This window comes from Zootermopsis nevadensis, unplaced genomic scaffold, assembly GCF_977971745.1.
Source record: "Zootermopsis nevadensis isolate Lab colony 2312 unplaced genomic scaffold, Znev_1.0 Znev_ptg000046l, whole genome shotgun sequence".
In the NCBI taxonomy this organism is placed as follows: Eukaryota; Metazoa; Arthropoda; class Insecta; order Blattodea; family Termopsidae; genus Zootermopsis; species Zootermopsis nevadensis.
The window spans coordinates 655,970-680,326 of record NW_028259178.1 but is presented as its reverse complement, the minus strand read 5'-3'; the positions used below and the strand labels follow the sequence as shown (position 1 = coordinate 680,326).

At 39.4% G+C, this 24,357-nt stretch overlaps 2 protein-coding genes across 3 annotated transcripts in view; both read left to right on the top strand.

Moving 5' to 3' along the window:
* larp (La related protein) overlaps positions 1–15,362 on the top strand; it is an 89,662-nt gene extending 74,300 nt beyond the window's left edge. For both annotated transcript variants that reach the window (XM_022085291.2, XM_022085292.2), the window contains exon 19: positions 903–15,362. In XM_022085291.2, the coding sequence (XP_021940983.2) occupies positions 903–1,586 (684 nt within the window). In that variant the 3' untranslated portion in view covers positions 1,587–15,362. The remainder of the gene's footprint in view (positions 1–902) is intronic.
* Positions 15,363–17,707: 2,345 nt separating this feature from the next.
* Use1 (Vesicle transport protein Use1) overlaps positions 17,708–24,357 on the top strand; it is a 216,326-nt gene continuing 209,676 nt past the window's right edge. Inside the window, exon 1 of the mRNA XM_087360794.1 lies at positions 17,708–17,829. The gene's annotated coding sequence lies outside the window, so the exon portion shown is untranslated. The remainder of the gene's footprint in view (positions 17,830–24,357) is intronic.

Here is a 24,357-nt window from a genome sequence, read left to right as displayed (position 1 = left end):
TATGCACAGTTTATTTCAGGGTACATAATTTTAGTATTGAAAATGCATTGTTCGTGTTTATTTTACGTGGTCTAGCAGTTAGAACGCTGGCCTTGTAATCCTGGGGTCTCGGGTTCGAATTTATAACTTGTGTTGGGCAAGGCCGTGGTCTAGGCAACACGGAGTTTTCCTCCGTGGCATCCCAACAATTACTCCATTCACACACAGAAGAAGGCAATGGCAAACCACTTCTGGATCATCTGCCAAGAACGTATATGAACAGGTCCCAGTCCGAGAAGAGAAAAGGATGGAAGGATCCTGTTCATATGGACCTGTCGTCAGACAGAACACTAAATAATAATAATAATATCACCGTCGGTGGTTCCGGTAACCAGCCAGGCCTTGGCAATCCACATGGCTACGTTACCTCCAGGTCCTCTACCCCCAGGAGTCCCTTCCCTTTTTTGCTACAAGCAAAGATTGTCACCTAGGGGCTTTCCACATAGACCTGTTTTATTCTGAAACAAAGTTGAAGTAATGAAGCGTCTCTTTTGCATGAGACCATTCTGAGTAGGAAATGCATCAGTCAGATTGCACACGTGCAGACTGTACATGTTAGGGCTTTGTACATGATTGAAGTAACTGTACTCCACATAGAACAATGTTCTGTTCATATCATTTAATTTTCTTTTGCAGTTGTCAGAAGGCGTGGTCTTTGATTTAGTGAAGTTGTGTTGAAATTTCATCCTGAGCGATTCCTTAATGCAGACATATTGCATATTCGCACTTCGTTACGCTCTGTCTTTGCTTTGTGTTTTATGCTGATTTGGAGATCTTCATATTGCATGACAGAGCTGATCTTGACGTGCTTAGTTATTGATTTCTAGGTAAGGATGATTCTTACGGGTAATTTTGTTCCACAGCCTGGTGTTGAGAATGAGTTGCGAGGTGGATTCAGAGGAATGTTCCACCCACACGCCGTAAAACGTCGCAACCGCAGCGTTTCAGAGAGTTACAGCATGGATCTGAGACGGCAGTCCAGTTCCGACCGCCAGACGGCACTGCAGTTTCAGAAGCGCGTGCGGCGCTTGTCAGGAGGTCCCGGTTCTGGTAACGGTCAAGGTAGAAGGCGCACAGACTCTGTGGGGCCAAGTTCTTCTGGCACAAGCCAAGTGGCTCACGGCTCATCAGGTCGGACGAGATCCAATTCTTTCAATTCTGCAAGAAGTTTGGAACCAAGCAGTTCCAATGTAAAACATTCAAATTCAAAGGATTCTAACCAAAGTACAAATAAAGCCAGAGTCAATTTTGATCTTGGCGAATCAGACCCTGTCGCTTCAAATGCCAGCAACTCTAAATCTGATTCATCAGATCGTATTTCAGGTTGTAAGGTACGTGAGTCAGGAGATAGGACCAGTGGTTCACCTGAATCTAATCCTGTTCACAAAAAGAAAGAATCCTCTGGTTGTAAGAAGAGTGTCGAAAAACAGAAAAGATTTGGGGACACTCAGAGGGATGCTGCTAGCAAAGAACAGGATGCAGTGGAACGTGTTGCATTATCAGAAATGAAACACGAAAACAGTTCTTTGTCATCTCCAGAACTGTGAGAATAATTTTCCATACTGTGAGGTCCTCATCATAAAAATTCTGACTTCAAAGTAGAACACGAGGCGTGGAGTACTGAACTTACTGCTTGTTGAAGTACGTCCAGTTACTGATTATTCCGTATCGTATGGCGCAATATCATCCCGATTCAATATTTATGCTTAAAGATGCAAGGCAGGTGGTTTCTCGGAAAGCGATACATTCACGTTTTTTTTTTTTTTTTTTTACAGACAGTTGTGCCATAATCAATTTTAATTTGGCATACTGGGTATTTTTTTTTTGGTGCCTAACGTAATATGATATAGTGTTCGTATGAAATGATACGCAGTTAATTTGGAAGCTGAGCGTGGCTTCCTCCAAATAAATTTGGTGAAGGGGGACTGGCAATTTTTAAAACTTAAGTTTCATGTTCTGAGCTGGAAATTTAATTCTTGTAAGTCTTCCATTTTACGGACATCATATTTTATTTGGCAGTGACTACCGTTATACCTGGACAATATTGTTTGTTAGCCCAAGTCTTAATTATTAGATGAAATGCTTGCATATTAATGACGTAACATATCTCTTGATCAGTGCATTATCTTTTGCTACAGTTAGTTTATGCATGCTGATTGCTCTGCGAGTTGTATTGCGAATTAATCAGTCATTTCTTGAAGGCCCTTTATCGAAACAGACCGCCTTTGAGCAAATTATGAAGAAGCATTTTCCATCCATCACACCGTCATCTAAAATATTTAGAGTTATTATTTTCAGCATTTTTAAGTGCCTAAAATTTATGACTACGGAGGTTGAAGAACTCTGATGTCAGGTCCAGCTTTTATCGTCCGATAACGTGCGGGTACGGTTATGATTTTAGAAGCCGAATATAGTCTCATAGATGCGTGCCGGTTGAATCTAGCGTAGGATGACATGCCAATGAAAAATCATCTGATAGCCGTTGTCTTCAGGACAAGGAAATGCTGCAGAAATCAGTCCCTCTTCCAGGATGCCGTTAAGATACAGACCATTAATCGCATCAAGCGGTCCGAAAGACACGCGGAGCCCATCGCGCCGGTTTAAGAATAGTCGGAGCTGCTGAAAAGGCGTTGTTGAAAAACTGCAAATAAATAAACTCATTTTTATCAAAAGTTGGGAGAATGGGCTTTTTTGAAATGACTGATTAAAATTGATAATTTACCATCTTCACTTAATGGGTTCAGTGAATGGCGAAGGATGCCACTGGAGTTTTATAAGTCACTGGAAATACCTGTGAAAGATATTCGGAAGAAAATGTTAAAAAAGTAAGCATTTTAGCGTCTGTTCTTATTCTTCTGTATCATATTTCTCTTGTTTTTGGATCAGATGTGAAATATCTTGCAGTCTGGAAAACAAAGGCGTAGTCGTATGATAAAGTGTGTGTGTATATGTATATATGTAGCGGTGAATTGCTTTCTGTTGCGATGTACCGATTGCCAACATGGTCTCTTCTGAACAGTGACGTAATTAAAAAGTGAGGTTGCAGGAAGTATTTTGATAGTCTCTGCAAAGAGAAGTTTGCTTTCTCAGCAACCTAATGTAACATAATTGTGATATAGTTATAACACGAGTTTGCCGTCGATCTCGTAATTGGCGGGGGTCATATCTATATATTTATATATATATATATATGCAGGGACATTGCTTACCCTGTATGAGTGAAAATTTGATGTTTGCGTGTGTACAGTTGAATTTTAAAACTGAAATCAGTATAGGACTAGTCTTTAATCCAGGTTTTAAAATAAATAACACAAATTTATATTGTACGCACTGACTTAAGCAGTGTGGTTGAAGCACCATAAGTGTTTCTTCAAGTGGAATGGTATAACCTATGTTAGGTTCGATATTTCTTTTCTCTCGTGTTAGTGGACGAGAATACATTTTTAAAAATAACGCTGTACAGTATATTCCATAACAGTGAAATAACTTTGGTATAAAAGACCAAATATGCTCTTTGGAAGGTAACAGTGAATGAGGTATCGTTTAAAAGAAAGAAAATTCTAAAATGTCATACGAGTAAGAACGTGTTTAAGAATAGATTGTTACGGACACGTGTTCGGCAGACCACAGGCGAGGATTATGTGAATGTTTTGTGTGACTGGGTATTCCACGTGCATTGGTGCTCCGTTAATAACGAGGCTGTCCGTAGTCTCATCATTCGGTTTAGTCGGGTGCAGGGTCATGAGGTCATTGTTATTCTGTTGAGCTAACTCGTGTCTTCGGTACCAACAGCCAGAGTCGTTGTATGACTCTGTGCCAATTGTGGCTTCCATTTAAATATGAAAGATTTCCTGTTGTTAATTTTTTTTTTGCAACGTGACGTAACATTATGTAACACGTGCGTGTATCCGATGTTACAGTTACAATTTTGTTTTGACTTGCTTGTACTTTATATAGGTTGCATTTGTTTAAGGGTCACTAGAAGAGCATTTATGTTTCTTTTAAGTTTCTGCGTTAAAGTGGGCTTCGGTTTTGTTTGGACAGAACAGGATTCTGGGACAGACGGGGTTTGGGTGTGGGTTTTTTTTCCTGTCATTTGGAAAGATGCTTTGCAGTAATTAGTTCTGTTGTGTATAAAATAGAATTAGTTGTGTGTTGTTCTATATATAATCATGATTGTGTTTTATTTTATATATTAGTGGTATTTTAATGGTTGGTGGTAGCATCCTTGAAGTGTTTATTATTTTCTGGGGGGGGTGGGGGGGCAGCGGAAGAGGTGACTTGCATTTATTTTTTGTGTGTTCACATGTGTAGTTAAATATTAGATGCCTGTGTCTTATATACATGCCCCCCTAGTTATGTAAATTATGTTTCAAAGCCTTTAATGCAATACTACATTGTGAGAGATTTTAGGATCGTCTCGTGTGCTTGTTTTGATGAGAAGATTTGGCTGTGGTAACTTCTCAGGAGCTTTGTTGCAGGTTTGCAATTTTATTTAAAGGAAGCTTAGTGACAAACATAATATTTTTTTTCTTCATATGTATGATCTGGGAAGGTGGCACTACGTAATTATTGTTCACTAGTAAGAAATTTCCAGAATGTTTTTGCCATATGAAAATGTTAAGGATCATTTTTGACAGATCATTCGTTACTGACAGAAATTATCAGGGCTTATCACTGTATTAGCTCGTGTCAACAGAAACTCGGCAGTTTTACTAATTATTGCATTTCTTACAACGGCGTGCATGTTTCTGCAACGGATACTATACAGAGTATCTGTATTTTTAATCTGGATTAAGCAAATCTCAATTCATAAAAATGTAACAAATTTGTCACCGTTAGAATCTTTATGGCTTGTATTGATTGTGCTGCGTTCAAGGCCCAGTTGCCTCCAGCTGCATAGACTTGAGGACCTCTCTTGTTGCTGAAACGTGCGCGCGCTATTGTAAAGTGCGTAACGACGCATAGAACTGTCGACGGTTAAAACAGGAAATAATAAGTGGTTTTATATAAGGAGTAATAAATGTATCTCTTGAAAGTGCAGAAACTATTGGATTAGGTTAGGTTACGTAAATGAAAGGCATTTTGTGATTAAGAGTTTGTGATTTTAATAAATGATAACAGAAATTGTAAACAATATTTTAGCTGCGTTCTTGTCGTTTGAGATTCAAAAGTAAATGTGTAAAAACTTTATTTTAATTGATTAGGACGATACTGTGTGATCGGAGGTTTAACTGATTAATCAGTCTTGAGGGGCGTTTTAACATCTGGACCCAACCATTGGAATAGTTTCTTTGCCTGCAAAAGCTGTACCATCTCGGCATGTTTGTGTAAAAAGGGGAATTTATTTAGATAAGGCTTGAGGTTGTATATTATGTAATTTGAAATTGAAATGGTAGTGTAATGTCTGTGTACGTGATTCAACAAGTACATGTAATACTTACGTGTGTTTCGGAGCAGTTCAGTTGTTGTTAAAATGAACAGAAACTTCTGAATCATTGCTTCTCACATGATTATGTGCTTTGAAAGGTAAATTTAAAAAAAGAAACAAAAAGAGAATCATTTTGAAACATCACAGCACAAGCAGACTTAATATGTATATAAAATACTAATATTCTGTAAACTTGGATGCTCGGAAACCAGAAAGCGTTTACTATAAACCTCCATCGTATGGGGACTTCAACTCTGATGTTACCAGTTCAGCGGTATGTATAACTTTGACTTTTGGGCGAACGTCACGCCGAATGTTCGGTGTTAACTAGCGTTTTGACGAACATTGCAGTTCCATTTTCAAGGTGGAGACGAGGTGGGGCAAGTTTTGAAGGCGCCGTACAGGCCGTGCTTTGCAGTTGAAGTTGCGTGGGCTTTTCGATATCTTGATTGCCTCCGTGATTATGTGGGAATGGTAGCCGCCGTGTTATCAGTGACTTCTGTTTTGTCGAACTCGGGGCCCTATATAAGACCTTGATTACTGGCCACATCCCGTATCCACCTTCAAAATGGCACCTGCCTTGTCTGCCGAAACGTTGGCCAACATCAAAACGTTCGGCGTGACTCTCACACGAAAGTCAAAGTTATGCGTTGAACTGCAGCCTCAAAAACCTATGGACAAAAGTTCAGTGGTAAGTTAGTGCAGATCACTCTTGTCTCCTTTAAAGCCTTTTATCGACTGCGCGCGGCTGCCTCGCGCACCTGTTCGTGCGCGGCAAACTCGTTCGTTCGCTCATTGTGCTCGTGGTTACCAGCATCGAGCGCGGCAGCCGTGTTCGGCTGTGATCGACGCTGTTCGTCAGTTCTCGCAAGATCACTATGAATACAGCACAGTGAAATCCCTTTGCCGCGGGACAAAGAACCGCTCAGATTTGGCTCGACGCGCGCCAAGTTCGAGCGCGGCATTGTTCGTTCTGCCACGCGTGGCTACATGGTATCGACTTTGCGAGGCAAAGCAACGAACATTGCCTCGCGAGGCAGCCGCGCGCAGTCGATACAAGGCTTAACGAGACAGTCCTGTTGTTGTAACACATGAAATAATATCCCTGTTTCTGGAACTGGAAGGTTGAATGTAAGGCCATAATGATCATATTTACCAGACTAAAGTAAAAAAAAATATCTGCTAGAAAGTTAAGACAGGCAAGTTTTTTGAGAAAGCTCGTATATTACAATTTGGCGCGATTCATTCAAAAAGGTACATGGACACGTGGCTTGTCGGCTGTGAAGCGACTTTACCAAAATGTGGAACTGCTTGGTTACTTTTTTTTCAGCAAAAAATGTCATGACGTGTAGGTATGGTTTGAGTTTTATTACCGAGTGATTTCTTACTCTCTGCATATTCCATTAGATGCATTGTAATGTGTACCTTTACTTGTTAATATAACTCGCATATCAGAAACCTGCGGGTGTAATTTAGAGAGCTGAACCCATGTTGTGGCTACATGATATGAAAATGTATAATTGAGGCACATCTGAATCTCTGAAGAAAATTTTAGACAAGGGCTTGAAATGTGTGTTACCATTTAATGAATGGAGTGAAAAGTCAGTTTTGCTGTATGAAACTGATCTGTTTGACATAGTCTAGAACAGGGGTCGTCAACCTGGTCCCCACCGCCCGCTAGTGTGCGATTCAAGCTTTCGTGGTGGGCGGTGGGGTTTTTTGTCCGTTGTTACAAATTTTGTTCTTCCCCCCATATATCGAACACACTGCTAACAACTTCGCGAGTTTGACTTTTTAAAATATGGTTTTGTAAGTTACTTTTGAATTCCATATGATTATTGATAATAATTCACCGGACACTTCTCAAAATATACTCGTGGACGAGGGAGCAACGAATGAGCTCCGTAGCCAAAGGCACGAGTTTAGTGAGCATAACGAGGGCGGGGCTGTACCTCTTTCATGGTGGTGGGCGGTAAGGAAATTTTACCATCAACAAAGATACAAAAGTGGGCGGTAGGTATACAAAGGTTGACGACCCCTGGTCTAGAACATGCTTCAGTCAGTGACCTTGTTTTGATTGTGTTATTTTTATGAGGCTTAAAATATGTTTTGAGCTAGTAACAAGTTCCTTAAATATGCTGTACTAATTAGAGGTAGAATGTTCACATATATGCCTCACACATAAAATAAACCATCCAACAACACAACTTGGGAAGGACAAATACTGTCGTGGAAATCGTCAGTTCCTGACTCAGGATGTTCTCTAAAGAGTCAGATGTTGAGCTGTTTTCGCAGATCACAGCAGCCCACCATTGGTTCCCATTCTGAAGCATCATATTCCGGATTACGTAGTCTCAGTACCCAATGCTGTAAGATCCGTTTTGGCACTGATCTTCCATCTACACTGCATTCTGCGATGTTAAGCAACACAAATGTTACTCGCGTTTGTTTCTCCCACATTTACGTGATCGTTTTTGAAATAGTCCCTCGACTGAGATACTCATTGCACAACTGGAACTTATTCTTCCCCACCCGTTGGTAAGGGTTTCCGCACGAGTGGCAGTGCAGTGTATTGTGTTGCGGGGGTGGGCACATTTTGTGAAAGGGTGCAGTGTAGCCGTTCGTGCCCGCTCTGCTGACAGCAGACTTCTCTTCGTGTGTGGACACTAAGTTAACAATCACTGTTGATAAACAGCTGAGCTTTATAACTTGAAACTTGGAACGTGGTCACGTTGTTTTAGATTATAAAAATTAATCAGATTTTCAACTGTGCTAGATCTTAATAGGCCTAATGTGCTTCCAGATTTTGTAAATAATCCTTTTGCTTTGTATATGTATGAATATGTAGCCATAAATTAGTGTAATCCAAAACATATTTTACAAAGAAGAACGAAATCTGCAATCATAGAAAACTGTAAAACTATATGTGAGATTTGAGGTTCTCATGGTGGCATAGATGATAATGTTCTTCTGAATTGTGATGCTATATATACTTGTGGGTATACACCAGTGTTTCGGAGAGACATTCTGTCTCCACCTTCAGAGTTAAGGTCGTATCTGCCCACAAGTTTACGCGGCACCAGAACCGAGAACAACATTGTCATAGGAGTGTAATGTATAGCGTATAAGAGAACATGTAAATTTACTTAATGTCCGATGTAAGGACTTGTCTGCATTGCCCGTTGCTCCTGATGTGCCGATGCCCTTGCGCGGTTTTGTGTGTTGAATCGGGGGAATTGTAATTTTTGGTTTTATATCTTCATCAATTTTGGTATTTTGATAGGGCCTCTGAGCATCGACAAATCGTGAATCTCGTCTCATCCGGAGATACGCTTTGTAGCTTCTGGACACTATCACAGAATATGAAGTACCCCGAGTACAGTCCCAGGTATGAACAATTCCCATGAAAGATGTGAGATTCTCACAGTGGTGAGTACGAAGATGGTTGTCTTCTGAGTATACCGATGTTTTTAGAGGTAGTTGTAGCCTCTGTCATCAGGGTGGTGGTGATTTAGGCAGCGAGTACCTCTGGAATGTTGGTAAACTTCTACCAGACTACAGGGCACATGAACCCAGCAGACAGTTCAGTTTGTTATTGACGCTGTATGAGTAGTCTGTAACTGCAGCGTGAGGCTCGGCTTTCTGACCACAGAAGCCGTGCGAGTGTGGCGGTACTGTGCCTGGCTTGAATCTATGTCCTCAATGTAGCCACCGTTCTCACGTGAATATTGCCATGTCAGATACCAGGTACAACCATGTGGTGATTTTTCTAACAAACTTGGATTTCACTTTTCAGAAACATTCAATTGGAGGATGATTTCAGGTGTTGATACATTGTCATAAGATAGTAGCTAATGTCTGTTCTCATCTCAGGGCAGTAGAATGAAGAATGTTAACATCTTATTCAGGGTTGTCTTCAGTAGCCTAGTAGTGGCATGATGATCCTGAAAGTAAGGTACCAAAGTTTAATTTCAAGCAGGGTTTAAATTGTTTCCATCTTGAATCAGAATAGATTAATATCCTAAAAGTAATTTCACATTGTAATTTTAAAAATTTAATTTGGTTTTGAAACGATATCAGCAAAGCAGACCGGAACCTCACAGACTGGTGCCTGAAAGCAGAATTCACGTGCTGAACGTCTAAAGAATAAAATGAGAGGAGTGGGAATCCAATTAAAGGAATTTACTAAGATTAGAACTTTTGACATTTAATGATTATTTTTGCTTGTGAAAAGACTGAGAAACCCTTTATAATTTGGGAATTTAAACACATTTAAATTCTAAGAGTCAGTAGTTCCATTTCTTAACCACAGCCAAGGTGTTAAAATTGAATACGTGATAAGTGAAAAAGTTCATTTCACTGTTATATTGCATAAAGAGGGAAGCCGAGTCGCAGCGTATTTATTGAGAAGTGCAATTCAATGCCATTCCGCAATATAATGTTGCAAGTATGTGTGTATCGCTGGTTCCTCTACCTGTCGCTGGTTTCCGTACGTGGTTGATCATTTGGAAATCGAAATGAACAGCTCATGTTTTCTACTATTTGAAATTTCCTTTTGTGTAATCATTCCCAAAAAAAAAAAAAAAAAAAAACCATGAGTAATTTGAAAAGTATGTATGAAGAGAAATTTTTCTTATTAAATGCTGCTGTTACATGAAATATTTTACAGTTAGGAAAGATACATTTAAGTCATCCCTGCACCTTTACGGAAAGAAATTTATACTGTCCGTGATGGCCAAAATAATATGTACGATAAATTATAATAGGGATTTACGTGTTCCAAATTTCATCAAAATTCATTCACTATTTTTGGTGTTGTGCGTTCGGACTGTGCACTCAATAGCGATTCCTCTTCAGAAACTGTGGGTAGATGCATGTCCTGTCATGCTGTACTGTCTCTTCCAAGGTGCGATATGTTGCAGGCTTTATTATTCGGCATTGTCATAGTTGTCCACACTTTGCGTTTTTGACGAACGCACTTACGAGAATAGTGATCTTAAATTGATATTTTCCAGATTCACCTTGCAAGTACCTGTTGCATTTGTGTTATGCAAGAAGGGATTAAGTCAAAAGTAATTCCTATTGATTTAAGCCCTTATTACGAAGCACTGTAAACTTCACTGATGCCGCTTTTATGTCGGTGGTGTGTTTATTTTCTCATAGCGTACACGTGTTACGAAAAGCAAAACGAGACAAGGAATGGATCTCCATACTTTGTTTTGAACGCTGCCCTTAAACAAGTTTTTGTTCACGTGGACGGAGTGCGAAGGTGTGCCACAGGTATGCCTTTCGGTATACATTACATTTGGCTGGTCAGCGCTGTGTTTTATGTTTTAAATTTGTCAGAGAGACAGGGAAAGGAGACATTGTAAATTTTGTCTGTGCATTTTGGTGTACTGTAAGGACTTTAATACTTGCTTCTTTAAATATGTGTACTGAAGTGAGAGCTGGCATAGCTCAGTCATTATAGTGACTGGCTACGGACCGGACGGCCAGGATTCGATCCCCCCGAGGGGGGCAGGAGATTTTTCCTCTAGCCTCTGTGTTCAGACTGGCTCTGGGGCCCAGCCAGCCTCCTATCTAATGGGTACCAGGGTCCTTTCCTGGGGTAAAGCGCGGCTAGGGCGTGATGCTGATCTCTCCTTCCCCCCCCCCCTCCCCCTTGACCTTCATGGCGTGTAGCGAGATTACTTTACTTTACGTTTTCCTGAAGTAAGAAACTTCTGAAACCATAGTTTAGATCTTTGTAAATGTCTTTATTATGCCAATAGTTTGAGAGAAAGAACGCTCATTAGGATGCCGTAAGCACGCTTCTTTCTACAGTTTTTTTAAATTGAGAAAATAAGTTCATGTGAGATACTGGAATTGTCAGCTTCATTTATAAGAAGGATTTATTTCCTCAAAACTGAGCATTGTGATTGAAACAAAGACATTTGTTACCCCTCGCATAGCCGAATCCTTGTGTAATATTATGCAGAAATGTGCACCATTTTCAACATAACTACGGTAAGAAATTGCAAATGTGAAATGCGGCACAGAAGTAAGTAGGTGGGGGAACTGCGATATGAATAAACTTCAAGCAACTTCAGGATTTCTTACTGAACTCTTATCTTGTTCCAAGAAAATGTTGATTTTTTTTTTCTTCACATTTCAGCAGGTATTTTCTGGATGCTCAATTAGTATCTTAGCATAAATGAATACAGTTTTACATTTGTATTACTTATAATTCATCTTTCTTTGTGATTATAGTTTCTACTTGAACACAGCTAACATCTGTTGTATATATATATAATTGTTTAAATAGTAAATTTTTCACATATCGAGTGCCTTTGTTCTACAAAAATCAAGTTGTATGAAGGTAAATGATAAATTCCTCTTCCAGAAAGTAACATTGTTAATAAACATGAATAAATGTTTTTGAGTTTCTTTAAAATGTATTGTAGGTAGATCACTTGATGTAGTTTTTGTATGTATGCTATTCTCACATATATAAGGAAGAAAAGATGAATAAAGTGAAGTGGTGTGTGTGTGTGTGTTTGTTAAGCGTTGGTGCAGACTTTTTTTTAAATCTTTCTTTCTTGGTTTGTTGACTTTTATTATGCTGACATGATGCACAGGAAGGATTTCCATTGAAAACTTCGCTGTGGTACCGTAACTTGCACATTGTCATTTCATAAATGTTGCTTTGTGTTTGAAAAAAAAAAATCGTGTTTTCTGTCTGGAGTGCTGGGACGAGGATCTGATCGCGGCAGAATAGTTGTGCGCTGGTCATCATTAAGTTCGCAAAACTGATTATGCCTTATGAGTTTCATATGCAGTTTTCAGAGAGTTTGAATTCGTCTGTCCGTGTGTGAAGCCCGGTACGATCTCTGCATGTGACCGGTTTATATTTGGTCATCTCCATGCATTTATGCACTTCGACAGACGATCGCAGTTGTGTGTTGAGAAATAGGGTTTAAATATCTGAACCTAGTGAGAAATTTCTGTTCTGAATACATTTTATACTCCAAGTACGTCTGCATATTGTAATCTAGCAACAGGTAGCAGAATTCTTTATATTTTTCACACATAAAAGTTTCAAGAGATGCAATTGATCAGGAGCTTTTGGAGCTTGCGTTAGGAAGTTCTTGTTCTTATTAATGCCAATTCTAACGTATCCAAAGAATGCCCCTGACGACGGCATCGAGCATGTTTGAGCAGTCGTTTATTTCAGTCAAAGAACCTAAGTGATGTGCATATATTGTCACTTCTGTGAGCACAAAATGTTTTACTCATCTATCGGTATGAACGGCAGCTTCAGGCCCAGTCACGTGTAGTTTAAGAAATAGGTCATTGGGCTGTGAAGGTTGTAGTGGTCTCAGAAAATTGGTTAATGAAAGTCTTATCCAAAATATATAACAGATAGTTGATGTTTGTTGTGAGTTACGTGAATACCTCAGTTTTAGAAGTTTGCTATAAGTAGAGCAGACGGATGTGGTGTTTGAGGAAGATTGTTTCTCCAGCGTTAAAATTATTAAAGGGCGCCATTGAAAATTAAAAACTTGGGTGTCTTACGATCATACATTGACTTTTTAAAATGCAGGACTTCGAGTTTTAAATGATTTGTCACCTGTTGTCATGTTCATTGTACCTGGATGTGGGCCATTTTACATCGACCTTTACAACGTATGATACACGTGCCTCAAAATGTTTGGTGCTGTGGCAGTGGAGTCGGTCCAGCGCACCGAATGGGTAGGATTCTCTTCATTGCTATACCACGTCCAAAATTGCTCTTAATGTTCATCCGTCTTATTACATGTTATCGCCCCTTGATTCTGAATCAAACCACTTGCTCCAAACTGGTTTTGAGGTTGATATTGTGTTTGGCTTTACATCTCCTACGAAATTGCCTGTTTACCACCGTATCCAAAGTTCCTAGGTTCACCCAATGTTGTACTCTGTATCACACTTTTAATTTGGATCTTGTAGCTCACCATTTGGCTTCAGAATAATTTTTGAGATGAAGATTTCTTGGCGATGACTCTCTTCTGGGTTGTTGCTCGCCTCGTAGTCTGGTAGAAATTTACAGACGTTTCAGAGGTCCTTGCTGCCTCCATCATCATCATCATCAGGGCAATGAGCCTTGATGATGATGATGGAGGCAGCAAGGATCTGTGAAACATCTGTAAACTCCTACCAGACTACGAGGCGAGCAACAACCCAGAAGAGAGTCATCTTCAGACTCACTGCTTTGAAAACCTCAAATCCCACAAAGATTTGTTGGGGTTAACTACAGGGGCTCCTGTACATTATTATAACATTAATCATGGGCACATTTAATTTCTTGTGCTAGAAAATTTCATTATGGGTATGCATTCAGTTTCTTACAGGTTTGTGGGAGCAAAAGTGACAGATAGGAAGAAAATTCGTATTGAAATTAGAAGGGCAAAGCACTAAAAAGCTCATGTTCAGTCTTTTCACTTACCAGCACCAAAGAGCGAGATATATTTTTATATAAAATAGTTTTGTCAAATTTTCTGTGTAGTTGAAGGTCGTCGTCTTCTGGGTTGTTGCACTGTGTAGTCTGGCCAACTTAAATAATGAATTTAGTGGTTTGTACAGTTCTTGTATTTTTTGGTAGCGAAATATAGAGGGTTGTTTGCTGGACGTGTAGCTTAGATGCGGGTTTGTATATGATTTTGGTTAGCTAGTTAGAAAGTTAATGTGAAGATGGATCGTGGGGTGATGAGTTTCTATATTTGCAATCGGCAGGATGATGTAGCAACAATTTGGGGCTCGCACAGACCCACTGAATCCTTAGGCAGAAACGGGTACAGTGATTTTATAGCATGACCACCGTCGTGCTGTAGTCGGAGATTCACACACGTTTCAAAATACTGCAAGTCATTAATTGCTTTAAGGTGAATACGTTGGCATCGAGAAATTTGCAAGCTTGAAGACCAGTTCACACCATTCTGCCCTGTTTAAATTACAGTGCAAAATTTAATCACTGATATAACAATTTCAGTGATTCTAAATGGAGGAAAAGAAAATTTGAATTTTGAAGTGAACATATAACGTGAATTGTTTGACAATAGCACGATTATTTTTAAAGTACGCTCTTTCTTTCGTAAATGTGTTATGAATGGATAGAAGTGGCAGGCGAAGTGTTGATTGTGAACAGAACATTTTCTTTTACGTAAAACTTGTATCAGAAGAAACATTACTTTTCGAATGAATACTATAATTGAATATTGTACATTTCTTAAGTATCAGTGCATATTTTTATTTTCTGTGCAATTATTTTGGTTTTTACTGACAGTGTAATTGAATCTTTGTCATCATTTACCAGCAAATGAACAAGGCCGCTTCATGACCTGTTCCAGCCTCAGTCATCCAAAAGTTTTTTGCGAAGGTTCTCAGTTTTTATTCTCTACCTATGACATGCTTTAAAGATATTTCGGAGACAATGCTGACACAATCCCGTGCAATTTCATTCTTCAAAATTACTTTGGGTTGTGACTGTGGTTGAGTTGTATATTTCTTAAGTACCGCGACGCCAGACATAAATGTTGTTACAAAATGGCTGAGTGGCGGTAATTGACATATATACAAGTAAAGAGAAATTAACTTTGGGCCGTGTGCATAAATTGTTACTGGTACTGCATAATGATAGTTGAACCATGAACTTTGTATTTTATACTTTGATCCAAAAAAAAAAAAATTCTGAACTTGCATTTTTATTGATATACTGTATAATTTCATTTATTATTATTATTATCCTTATTATTGTGTATGAGCTGTACGTTGTATAATGTGTAAGTTATGGAGAGTCCATTTTAATATTTTTTGTGAATAGAAAACAATAAAAAAAACCCAAAATGTATTAATTTCAAAAAAAAAAACTTTAAAATGTGTATTATTATTCTTAATTCTATGTGGTTTCCTTCCATTTATTAAAATCTAGTTTATTGGTTTTTTTGAAAATAATTGACACAGTTACCGCACAGAGTTCTGTTTTACTTTTTATCATTCTGATTATCACTGATTTTCTTCCATTTTCCAGATTGGTATCCAAAAGAAACCAGCGTAGAAGATCGTATCTGTGTTACTTTTAATAGAGCAAGGTTGGTGGTCACCGGAGCGACTTGAGTGAAGTGGGGGGGAGGAATGGTGCCAACTTCGGGTAAAGTTTGAGGTTTTCACGGTGGCGAGTCTGAAGATGGCTGTCTTCTGTGTTGTAGCGCAGTGTAGTCTGCTGGTAGAAGTTTACCAATGTTTCAGAGGTCCTTGTTGCCTCCACCGTCATCGCCCTGATGATGGAGGCAAGAAGGACCTCGGATATGTCTGTAAACTTGTAGTGGCAGACTACACTGCGCCACAACACAGAAGACTACCAACTTAGGGTAAAGTTCAGTTTTCTTTTTGCTGTTTGTGATTTAGTCACATTCTGTGTTGAAGGTGATACCAAGTGGCTCTCTATTGTGGGTTGCATTTGCCATTTATTCTGCAAAATTCTTAAACATGGATGGTCTTGTGGCTGCTGTAATTGTATGGATGAGAATACTTTGTTTATCTCCCCACATGCTTTGCATATCCTGTTAAATGCTTGAAGACAGACTGCGAACGACTCGTCCATCCATTTTTCTTAGCTCCAGGCCCTCCCTTATCCAGCAAGTGACTTCTTTCCCTTGGGAACATGAACTTGATTGGTGTGTAGATTCCGGACCCACTGATGGTACGGCAGACATCCTTCGTCTCCTGTCCCACTTTCTTGCAGGTGGGACCTGTTTTTGTTCAGCTCGATTACAGATTTTACCTTCCTTTCGAACAGTATCCATATTGTAAACTCTCGAGGACTCAGATTTTCATTTAATCATGGACATCCTTCAGCCAGTCCACTGCTGCGAGCCTCATTTTCATTGGAAGTTATGGATTGCATCCCTCCTCCCACTCATTGCACACTTTTTAAAATGCTAATCACTGGAGTTCTGTTTGTGTCGTACTGAAGAAGAATACTTCAGCTTAGTGTGGTCCAACTGGCGGCCCGCAAAAGCATTTGTTACTTCTTACTACAAATTCATTTATTTTCTTTACTTTTAAGGATTTTTTAAAAAAAAATGTGACATAAATGTATGTTCTAGTGGTACAAATTGATATTGTATCAGATACAAGCTGTCAAATAATTTGTATAAGTTTTCCAGGTAAAAATTGCGAGAGATGCATACAAACTGTTGCAGGGGCAAATTTAAAATAATGTACAACCCAATAGGGGTTTGTGGAGATTTCAATAAAAGCAAAAATAGTGACAGTGGGGGGTTTCTTGGCCCTTGGGTCCAACAGGAAAACTATTTTAATGAGCATTGTATTAAGTCTCACATTTTTTACCATTCGCCTTTCCTTCTAGTTCGTGCTCCATTCGTTTTGCTTTTTCTGTAGTGCTCTTTCGAGGCCGTGCCATGTGAAACGAATGATACTGCAATAAGGAAATGCGTGGATTAATACAGTCACGCTGCCTGGTGGTGGTGGGGGCAATGTCGCAATATGCAGTTACGTCTCTATGACGTCACTCGAGGTGTCGGTGCGAACAGAGTGCGCTCAGTTCAAAACCTTTTGGTGAGGGGGGGAGTGGCAGCATTACGTCACTCAGCCCGGACATTTTTTAGTGTCAACATGGAGGGTCTTGCAAATTCTGTTGAATTGCTTTTCTCCGAATGTCTCAGATGAAATGATGAGACCGTGGATATTTATTTTTATGTTACTGTGGGCCTTGGCAGTATGTAAAATTTTGTGTGGCGTGAGATTGTAAATGCAGAATTCATTTGTTAAATACGAAAGTATTTGATCTCAGTTTCACCAGTTCATTGCTCGTCTTTGCTGGACATGACAAACGAATCTGAAGAAATACAGGAAATAAATAGATTATTTATTTACTTACAGTTTAATTAACAATGCTGTCAGTAGCTGATCTGCATCGCATCTCGTATCATCACTGACATACACAGGAAGGAAATGCAAGAACAGAATCTTTGGGTTGGTATTAAAAGTAAAAGTATGTGTTACGTTCATGCATGATGCCGCTCTGCTGTCCGTGTGTATACAATGCATTGCACAGAAGACTTACCTAAAGTGACATAGCTGAGTAAAACGATAAACCTGTGTTACTGACGAATGTATTTCTCCAGTGATTTTAAATTTCGCGCAGTGAGGTTGGCCATGTTGGTACTCGTCGCCATTAAAAATGGCGTGTTGACAGCGCGGTTTTTACGTTTGTGTGCGAATGTATGTTTTCTGGTGTTTCTTTTACGGTTATACAGTGACAGTGTATCAAAAATTTGTGAACATTTTATTGAAAAATATATCCATTGAAGACGTCAGACGTAAGTCATAATTAATTCTAATTTCTTCAATATTTCTTGTCTTCTTTTAGATTATGGCTTGGAAGACAAATGAAGCCAAATTTGGGTTAATGACATTAGGTTTGTGTGTGGACTCTGCACACAGACTTAATAGCAGAGGGTAGTTACCTTTGTCAGCCTTTATGATTTCTTGCTAATGTTTGATACAGTGCTTCTGACTTTAATATGAAGAAGTTAAGTTTTTACTATATTTGAATGTGTTATTACATTGTTGTTAACAGGAATATGCTGTTTTTTGCTTAGATTCTCTGTGCATGATAAAATTCCAGCTTTTGTAATCTTTATAGGCAAACATCATAATAATTGTTGATGAGGAGACTGGAAGTTTGTCATTTTACTCAGGGCCTTGGCCTGAAATGACAAACTGTAGACATTATGATAACATTTAGTGCTTAAATGCCCATAGGAAGAATAATTATTCATGTAGTGAAGACTTCTTGATACCCCAAATGCTCTTATATTAACTTTTAAACAAATTAGGAAATATATACATCCTGAAGACAAGAATACCTTGATGACTTTGTTTATGAACATTAGAAATTCATCAAGGATTGTGTATTTAAGTTCCTTTCTAATGCTACTTTAAATTGTGAATTTGTATTCGCAAGACTCGTGAAACAAGATGGTGAACTGTAGAAAATGTTGATGCCTGAATGATGAGAGGTTGGCAACAATTGGTCTGTGAAGAAACTGATTCTTATTCCTTGTGTTGGCACTTTCTATGGCAGAATCAATTTGAAAATGTTCTCGGTTATTTAGAATGAAGTTCATTGTTGAGAACATGGAACAGATAAAATCTCTAATCTTTTAAAAAGACTTTTACACAAATTTGTTTGTAGTTTGTCACCGGCCATTAATGTGAGAATTTTCCTTTGTCAAGTGAATATCTTTTTTGTTTTTATGTTAATTGCCACCCACTCTCCAAATTATTCTATACTTCATTGTTAAGTGGAAACTGGCAAAATAAGTGTCATTGTTGCTGACATGCAACATGGTTCGAACTCCACAGAATGCTTCAATATGATTGGACCAATTTTGATGCTTATCCATTTGCAAAAACCAGGAATATTGTATTTACTGACTTTTTTATATGCTTTCCATTATAATCATATATTTAGAGTACTTTAGTTGATGCCAGCTGAGGGGAAGTCAAGTCGATGTTAGGGGAGTTACAAGAGATTTAAGGATTCTTCGGTGGTGCACGTTTCATGCTTGTTCTTATCGCAAGTGACTCTCTCAAAATAAAATTTATACAAATACTGCATATGAGAGTGTAGATTGAGGTTGTCTGTACATTTTTATTTAAGAAATTATTCTTGTGTTAGAAATGCCATGCTTTGTTGTCAGTGAATTCAAAACACTTAGTGGCCACTTAAGTAAAGAGGCTTTTAAAGTAAGTTAGAGCAAGTTATACTTAAAACATGTTAGTGCTTATGTGCCAAGTAATGTTTAGTTTATGTCATGTCGTTCCGGCTCTTTAAGCGAGTAGAAGTAAGTGAATCTTAAACACAGGCTTAGTAACACTCGTCTATTGAGTCTCAAGGCATTCAAATATGAAAAGTTTTAAATTATGTCCCTAAATAAAATGGTCTTTTAAGGTAAATTAAGTAAAATTAATGCACATTATGATACTGTAATAAAATCAGGTTACATATAATTTTGAATTAAAATTAGAACACTCAAAAGATTTATGTAAAAGCTCAATTAGGCCCATAAGTTCAATGACCTTTAAAATTAACATACAAGAATCAAAATTACACAAGTTTCATATAGTTTGGTCAAAATCTGTCATACAGCGGTGCACCATACCTTGACTGACAGGCAGCTAAACATGACGAAATTAACTAATGGTTTTCAGTTCAGAATCTTAAATGTTGTGATTATTTGATGTATTAGTTGATTACCGTTGTGTATATAAATGACATCCCTCTTTAACCAAGGTCACTAAACCAAGAGTTCTTAATCTGGAATCACATTTTTCCCTTTTTATTGGCTCGCGTGATAGCTGTTTATGTATTGAAACTTGGTGGTAATTTACTACAAATGCTTCTTTGGTACCGTTAGAAATGCTTTAATGAGTATTCAAAAGTTTTATTTATCAAAGTCTTTAGTGAGACATGACATTGGCTTTTCTCGTGTGTGTGTGTGTCTAATTTAAGACGGATATTGAAACTAGTAGTGTGTGGGTGTAAGGCTATTCTCTGAAAAGCTAACCCTGCTTTAATGTCTGTAAAAAATAAAAGTTTTGCGATCAGACTTACATAAGCTGGCGAAACACGCTATCCTCTTGACTTACGATGTTTTTCCCCGCGTCTCACACAAGTATTTAGTAGACCGTGAACGAGTTCAGTATTTTATTTCAGTCTATTATTTCCATTCTGTGGATGTTAATATTTGGATACGAATATGTGAGGTTAGTGTTTATAGCGGGACGTGCGAATTAGGTTAGTTTAAATATGTCAGCAGAGACCAATTCATAAAAATGACAACTAAGAGTTGTATAACCTGAAAATAACAAAATAAGTTGATAAACATTTGATGTGCAATCATCACGACGTATTAGCCGTATACGTAATAGATATCTACAGATTTTGTTTTTAATCTACGTAACTCAACTGACCATTAATGTCTAAGATTGTTTTTGAATTCTCAGTATCTCCATGAATATCGTAAACTATGTTGGTACAAAACTGTATTCATGTATGCCTCTTGTTTAAACTTTCTCAGCAAAATAACATGTATTATGTATAAAATATATTACTTTAAATCCCAAGGTGAAAATTAAATTCTTTGTTTTAAGTTCTATAAGGATTATGCTCCGCGTGAATAAGTAGGACTAAGTTTTAAGCCCTCGATCAAGAAATTATTCGCTGGCATGATCAGAATAAATGTTTCATTATAATATTTAGAATGAATTACAAACGGTTCTGTCTTAAATTTCCTTCAATTTGAAAGTCTGTGCTTGTAAGTTGTTCTGGAATATACGCAATATTACTGCCTGAATGTATGTGAGGTAATTGACCATTTAATACGAAACACTTCTGAACGTTACTGCTATTATTATCTGGAATAAGGAAGGGAGTTTGCCTTCTATGCAATCAGATGGCAGACATGTAGCTTATATGAGATCAGTGTTGGTCTCACCATCAACCATATTTCCATTTTAATATTATCTTCCCACAGTGAACTTTTCCCTTCACGTATTTCTCATTGGTAGCGTGCGCCTCACAGTCAGGCCCCATCAACCTCATCTTCCTTCATCTTCTTGTTCTAGCGATGATGCATTCGCTCCGTCAAATAGTCCCAGAAATTGATAAAAGAGGTCGTTACTAACAAGTTGTATATTTTTATTTCTATTATATCAGCATGTGCCAGTATTTTGTCATAGCGATAGATCGATACTTCGAGTGATCACTTTTTGTTTTCGACAATGCAGCTTCCATTGACCTTATGGTCACAAACGTTAGTGATGCCCCGTCCTAAGTTTGGGGTTTTATGAACTGACTCAAACTGGTGCTTCTCCTTAAAAAATTGGCTTCACATTCATTATCATCTTTGAAGCACGTAACTTCTGAAAAAGAGTGTTGTTTTTTTTTTCATTGTAATAAAACTGAACAAAAATAAAATACCCATTCAAAGGGTTTCCTTATCATTTTTCAAAAATTTTAAGGACATTTTTCTTTCACGATTTCGTTCCAATATTCTTCATCATCATAATCAGCGTGAACCATTTCTGCTTTACGTTCCTTATGACAACCGTATGACTCTTTATTGAAAATGATGTTTTAAGACTCTTTTTTACATCAACTGCTTAAGAACAACAGACAACGAAGATGTCTCAGACAAAGCCAAGCAGCCGTATTTAAATGAGTATGAAGATTTCTGTCTTCTGGGTTGTTGCGCTGTGTAGTCTGGTCGATGTTAGCCAACGTTTCAGAGGTCATACTGCCTCCATCATCAGGGCGATGAGTATGAAGATTTCTGTCTTCTGGGTTGTGGCGCTGTGTAGTCTGGTCGATGTTTACCAACGTTTCAGAGGTCATACTGCCTCCGTCATCAGGGCGATGAATATTCATCGACCAGACTACACGGCACAACAACCCAGAAGACGGAAATCTTCATACTCGCAGCCGTGGAAACCTCAAATCTTACATTCAAATGATTACTTGAGCGAGTACTTGAACTATTTTCCTCAAAGGTTCCATCTCCTCGCCTCTTCTGTGCAAGAAATCACAGCTTCTGCTTCCCTGTGACCCGTTTTACGTGTCCGTTGATCTCCATCGCGGAACAGGATTTTGTAGACACCCTGCAGAGCCCGTGCCGGGTCCCCGCTTCGTTCTGCTGTACCAGATCGATACAGCATCGCTTCTGCGGTGGCCAAAGCAAACGAAGTTCGCGTCAACACGAGGAGGCGGAGGTTTCTGTCTGTGTTCTGGCAAAATTTTATGTGCGCAGGTGGAACGAACGGGCCGAAATGACGATGCTGGTGTTTGTTTGTGTAACCTTTCATCCTCGGTAGGTAGGACGCAGCAATAACAAGGAAACTGGCGTATACAAACTAACCCCTTCACGCCCCTCCCTTTGAAGTCTCGTGCCAGCGGAGGACTTATCGCGCTGCAGGACTTCCGTCAGGGCATCTGGTGTCTGTAGAGACCACGCGCTGCGTGCGACAGTGGACCAAGGTCGGGCAAATCTCGTATTTCCATCTGTACCACCGTTCGCACGGTACAGAACTCATGAACAATGGCTTCGTGGCCGATGTCCGTCTGTCTGGCTTCTCAATGGATGCAGTTCTCTGATTGGCTGCGTCAGAAACACTAACTAACTAGATGGCTTACCGAACCCGAAGGTTCATCACCGAACTAACCAAAGCCCTGTCCTGGACCAACAAAATCCAGTCTCCTTCAACTCCTATCTCCCATAGATCCCGCCTGAGATTATCCTCCCATCTACGTCTAGGTCTCCCCAGCGGTCTCTTCCCTTCAGGCTTCCCAAATAGTGGACCCACCCAACCAGATGGCTTACGGAACTCGAAGGTTCATCACCGGACTAACCAAAGCCCTCCACCGGACCCTGTCCTGGGCCAACAAAATCCAGTCTCCTTCAACTCCTATCTCCCATAGATCCCGCCTCAGATTATCCTCCCATCTACGTCTAGGTCTCCCCAGAGGTCTTTTCCCCCTCAGGCTTCCCAAATAATGGACCCAACCAACCAGATGGCTTACGGTACCCGAAGGTTCATCACCGAACTAACCAAAGCCCTGTCCTGGGCCAACAAAATCCAGTCTCCTTCAACTCCTATCTCCCATAGATCCCGCCTGAGATTTTCCTCCCATCTACGTCTAGGTCTCCCCAGAGGTCTTTTCCCCCTCAGGCTTCCCAAATAATGGACCCAACCAACCAGATGGCTTACGGTACCCGAAGGTTCATCACCGAACTAACCAAAGCCCTGTCCTGGGCCAACAAAATCCAGTCTCCTTCAACTCCTATCTCCCATAGATCCCGCCTGAGATTTTCCTCCCATCTACGTCTAGGTCTCCCCAGAGGTCTCTTCCCCTCAGGCTTCCCAACCAATACCCAGTGCACTCCTCTTGTCCCATCCATGCACGCTACATGCCCCGCCCATCTCATTTTCTCGACTTAATCACCCTGACAATATTGGGGGAGGAGTACAGATTTTTAAGCTCATCAACACTTGTTCTGCAAAATAATGAGTGATACAGTTGTAAGTTATCATCAAAACGTAAGTCCCAGTTGTCTTGTGGCCTCACCCTGAGCTTCCAAAACGTTGTCAGGCGTCGTTGATAGAGGGCTCACTGTCTCCACAGACTCTGCTCCGATCGTCGAGGTGACAAGATAAGCTCCCTGATGATGGAAGCTGATAGCGCCTCTGAAACGTTGGTAAACGTCTAACAGACTACACGGTGCTACGACTTTGACAACTCAGAATACAGTCATCTTCAAACTCGGGAGTCAGGCGTAGTTTAAAATATATGACGCTTTCGCACGCGTTCCTCAGACCTCTTTAAGAGATTCGTAACAATTTAATATATTAGCCGTCGCCAAATTACATGCTTCAAGGTCACGGAAGGAATGTGGCCCCCATAGTGCGCGGCTCTAAGACACTGGTGCACCGTTGCTTTGGCACGCTGAGAGTTCTGAGCTGTCGTCAGTCGTCTGGGAATCGCTGTACGATGTTCTTGTGACCTTGAAGCATGCAATTTCGTGATCGCTATTGAGGTGAAGGCGTTTGGAGTATTTCCAGTGACATAGAAGTCTAGTAACCGGTAGTTTGCTAATATGAACTGGTGCTGATGCCATGTTTGAACACAAATCAGCGTGTTTAATTCAGATATGTATACGGACTAAGGATTTCACCATCGACTGTCTGTCTTCATATATTTATCTAAAGAGGTTTAGTAATTAATCTCATAAAAATGGTAATTTAAGGTATCCTTTATATTTGCTTGTATTTATATTTTATATTTT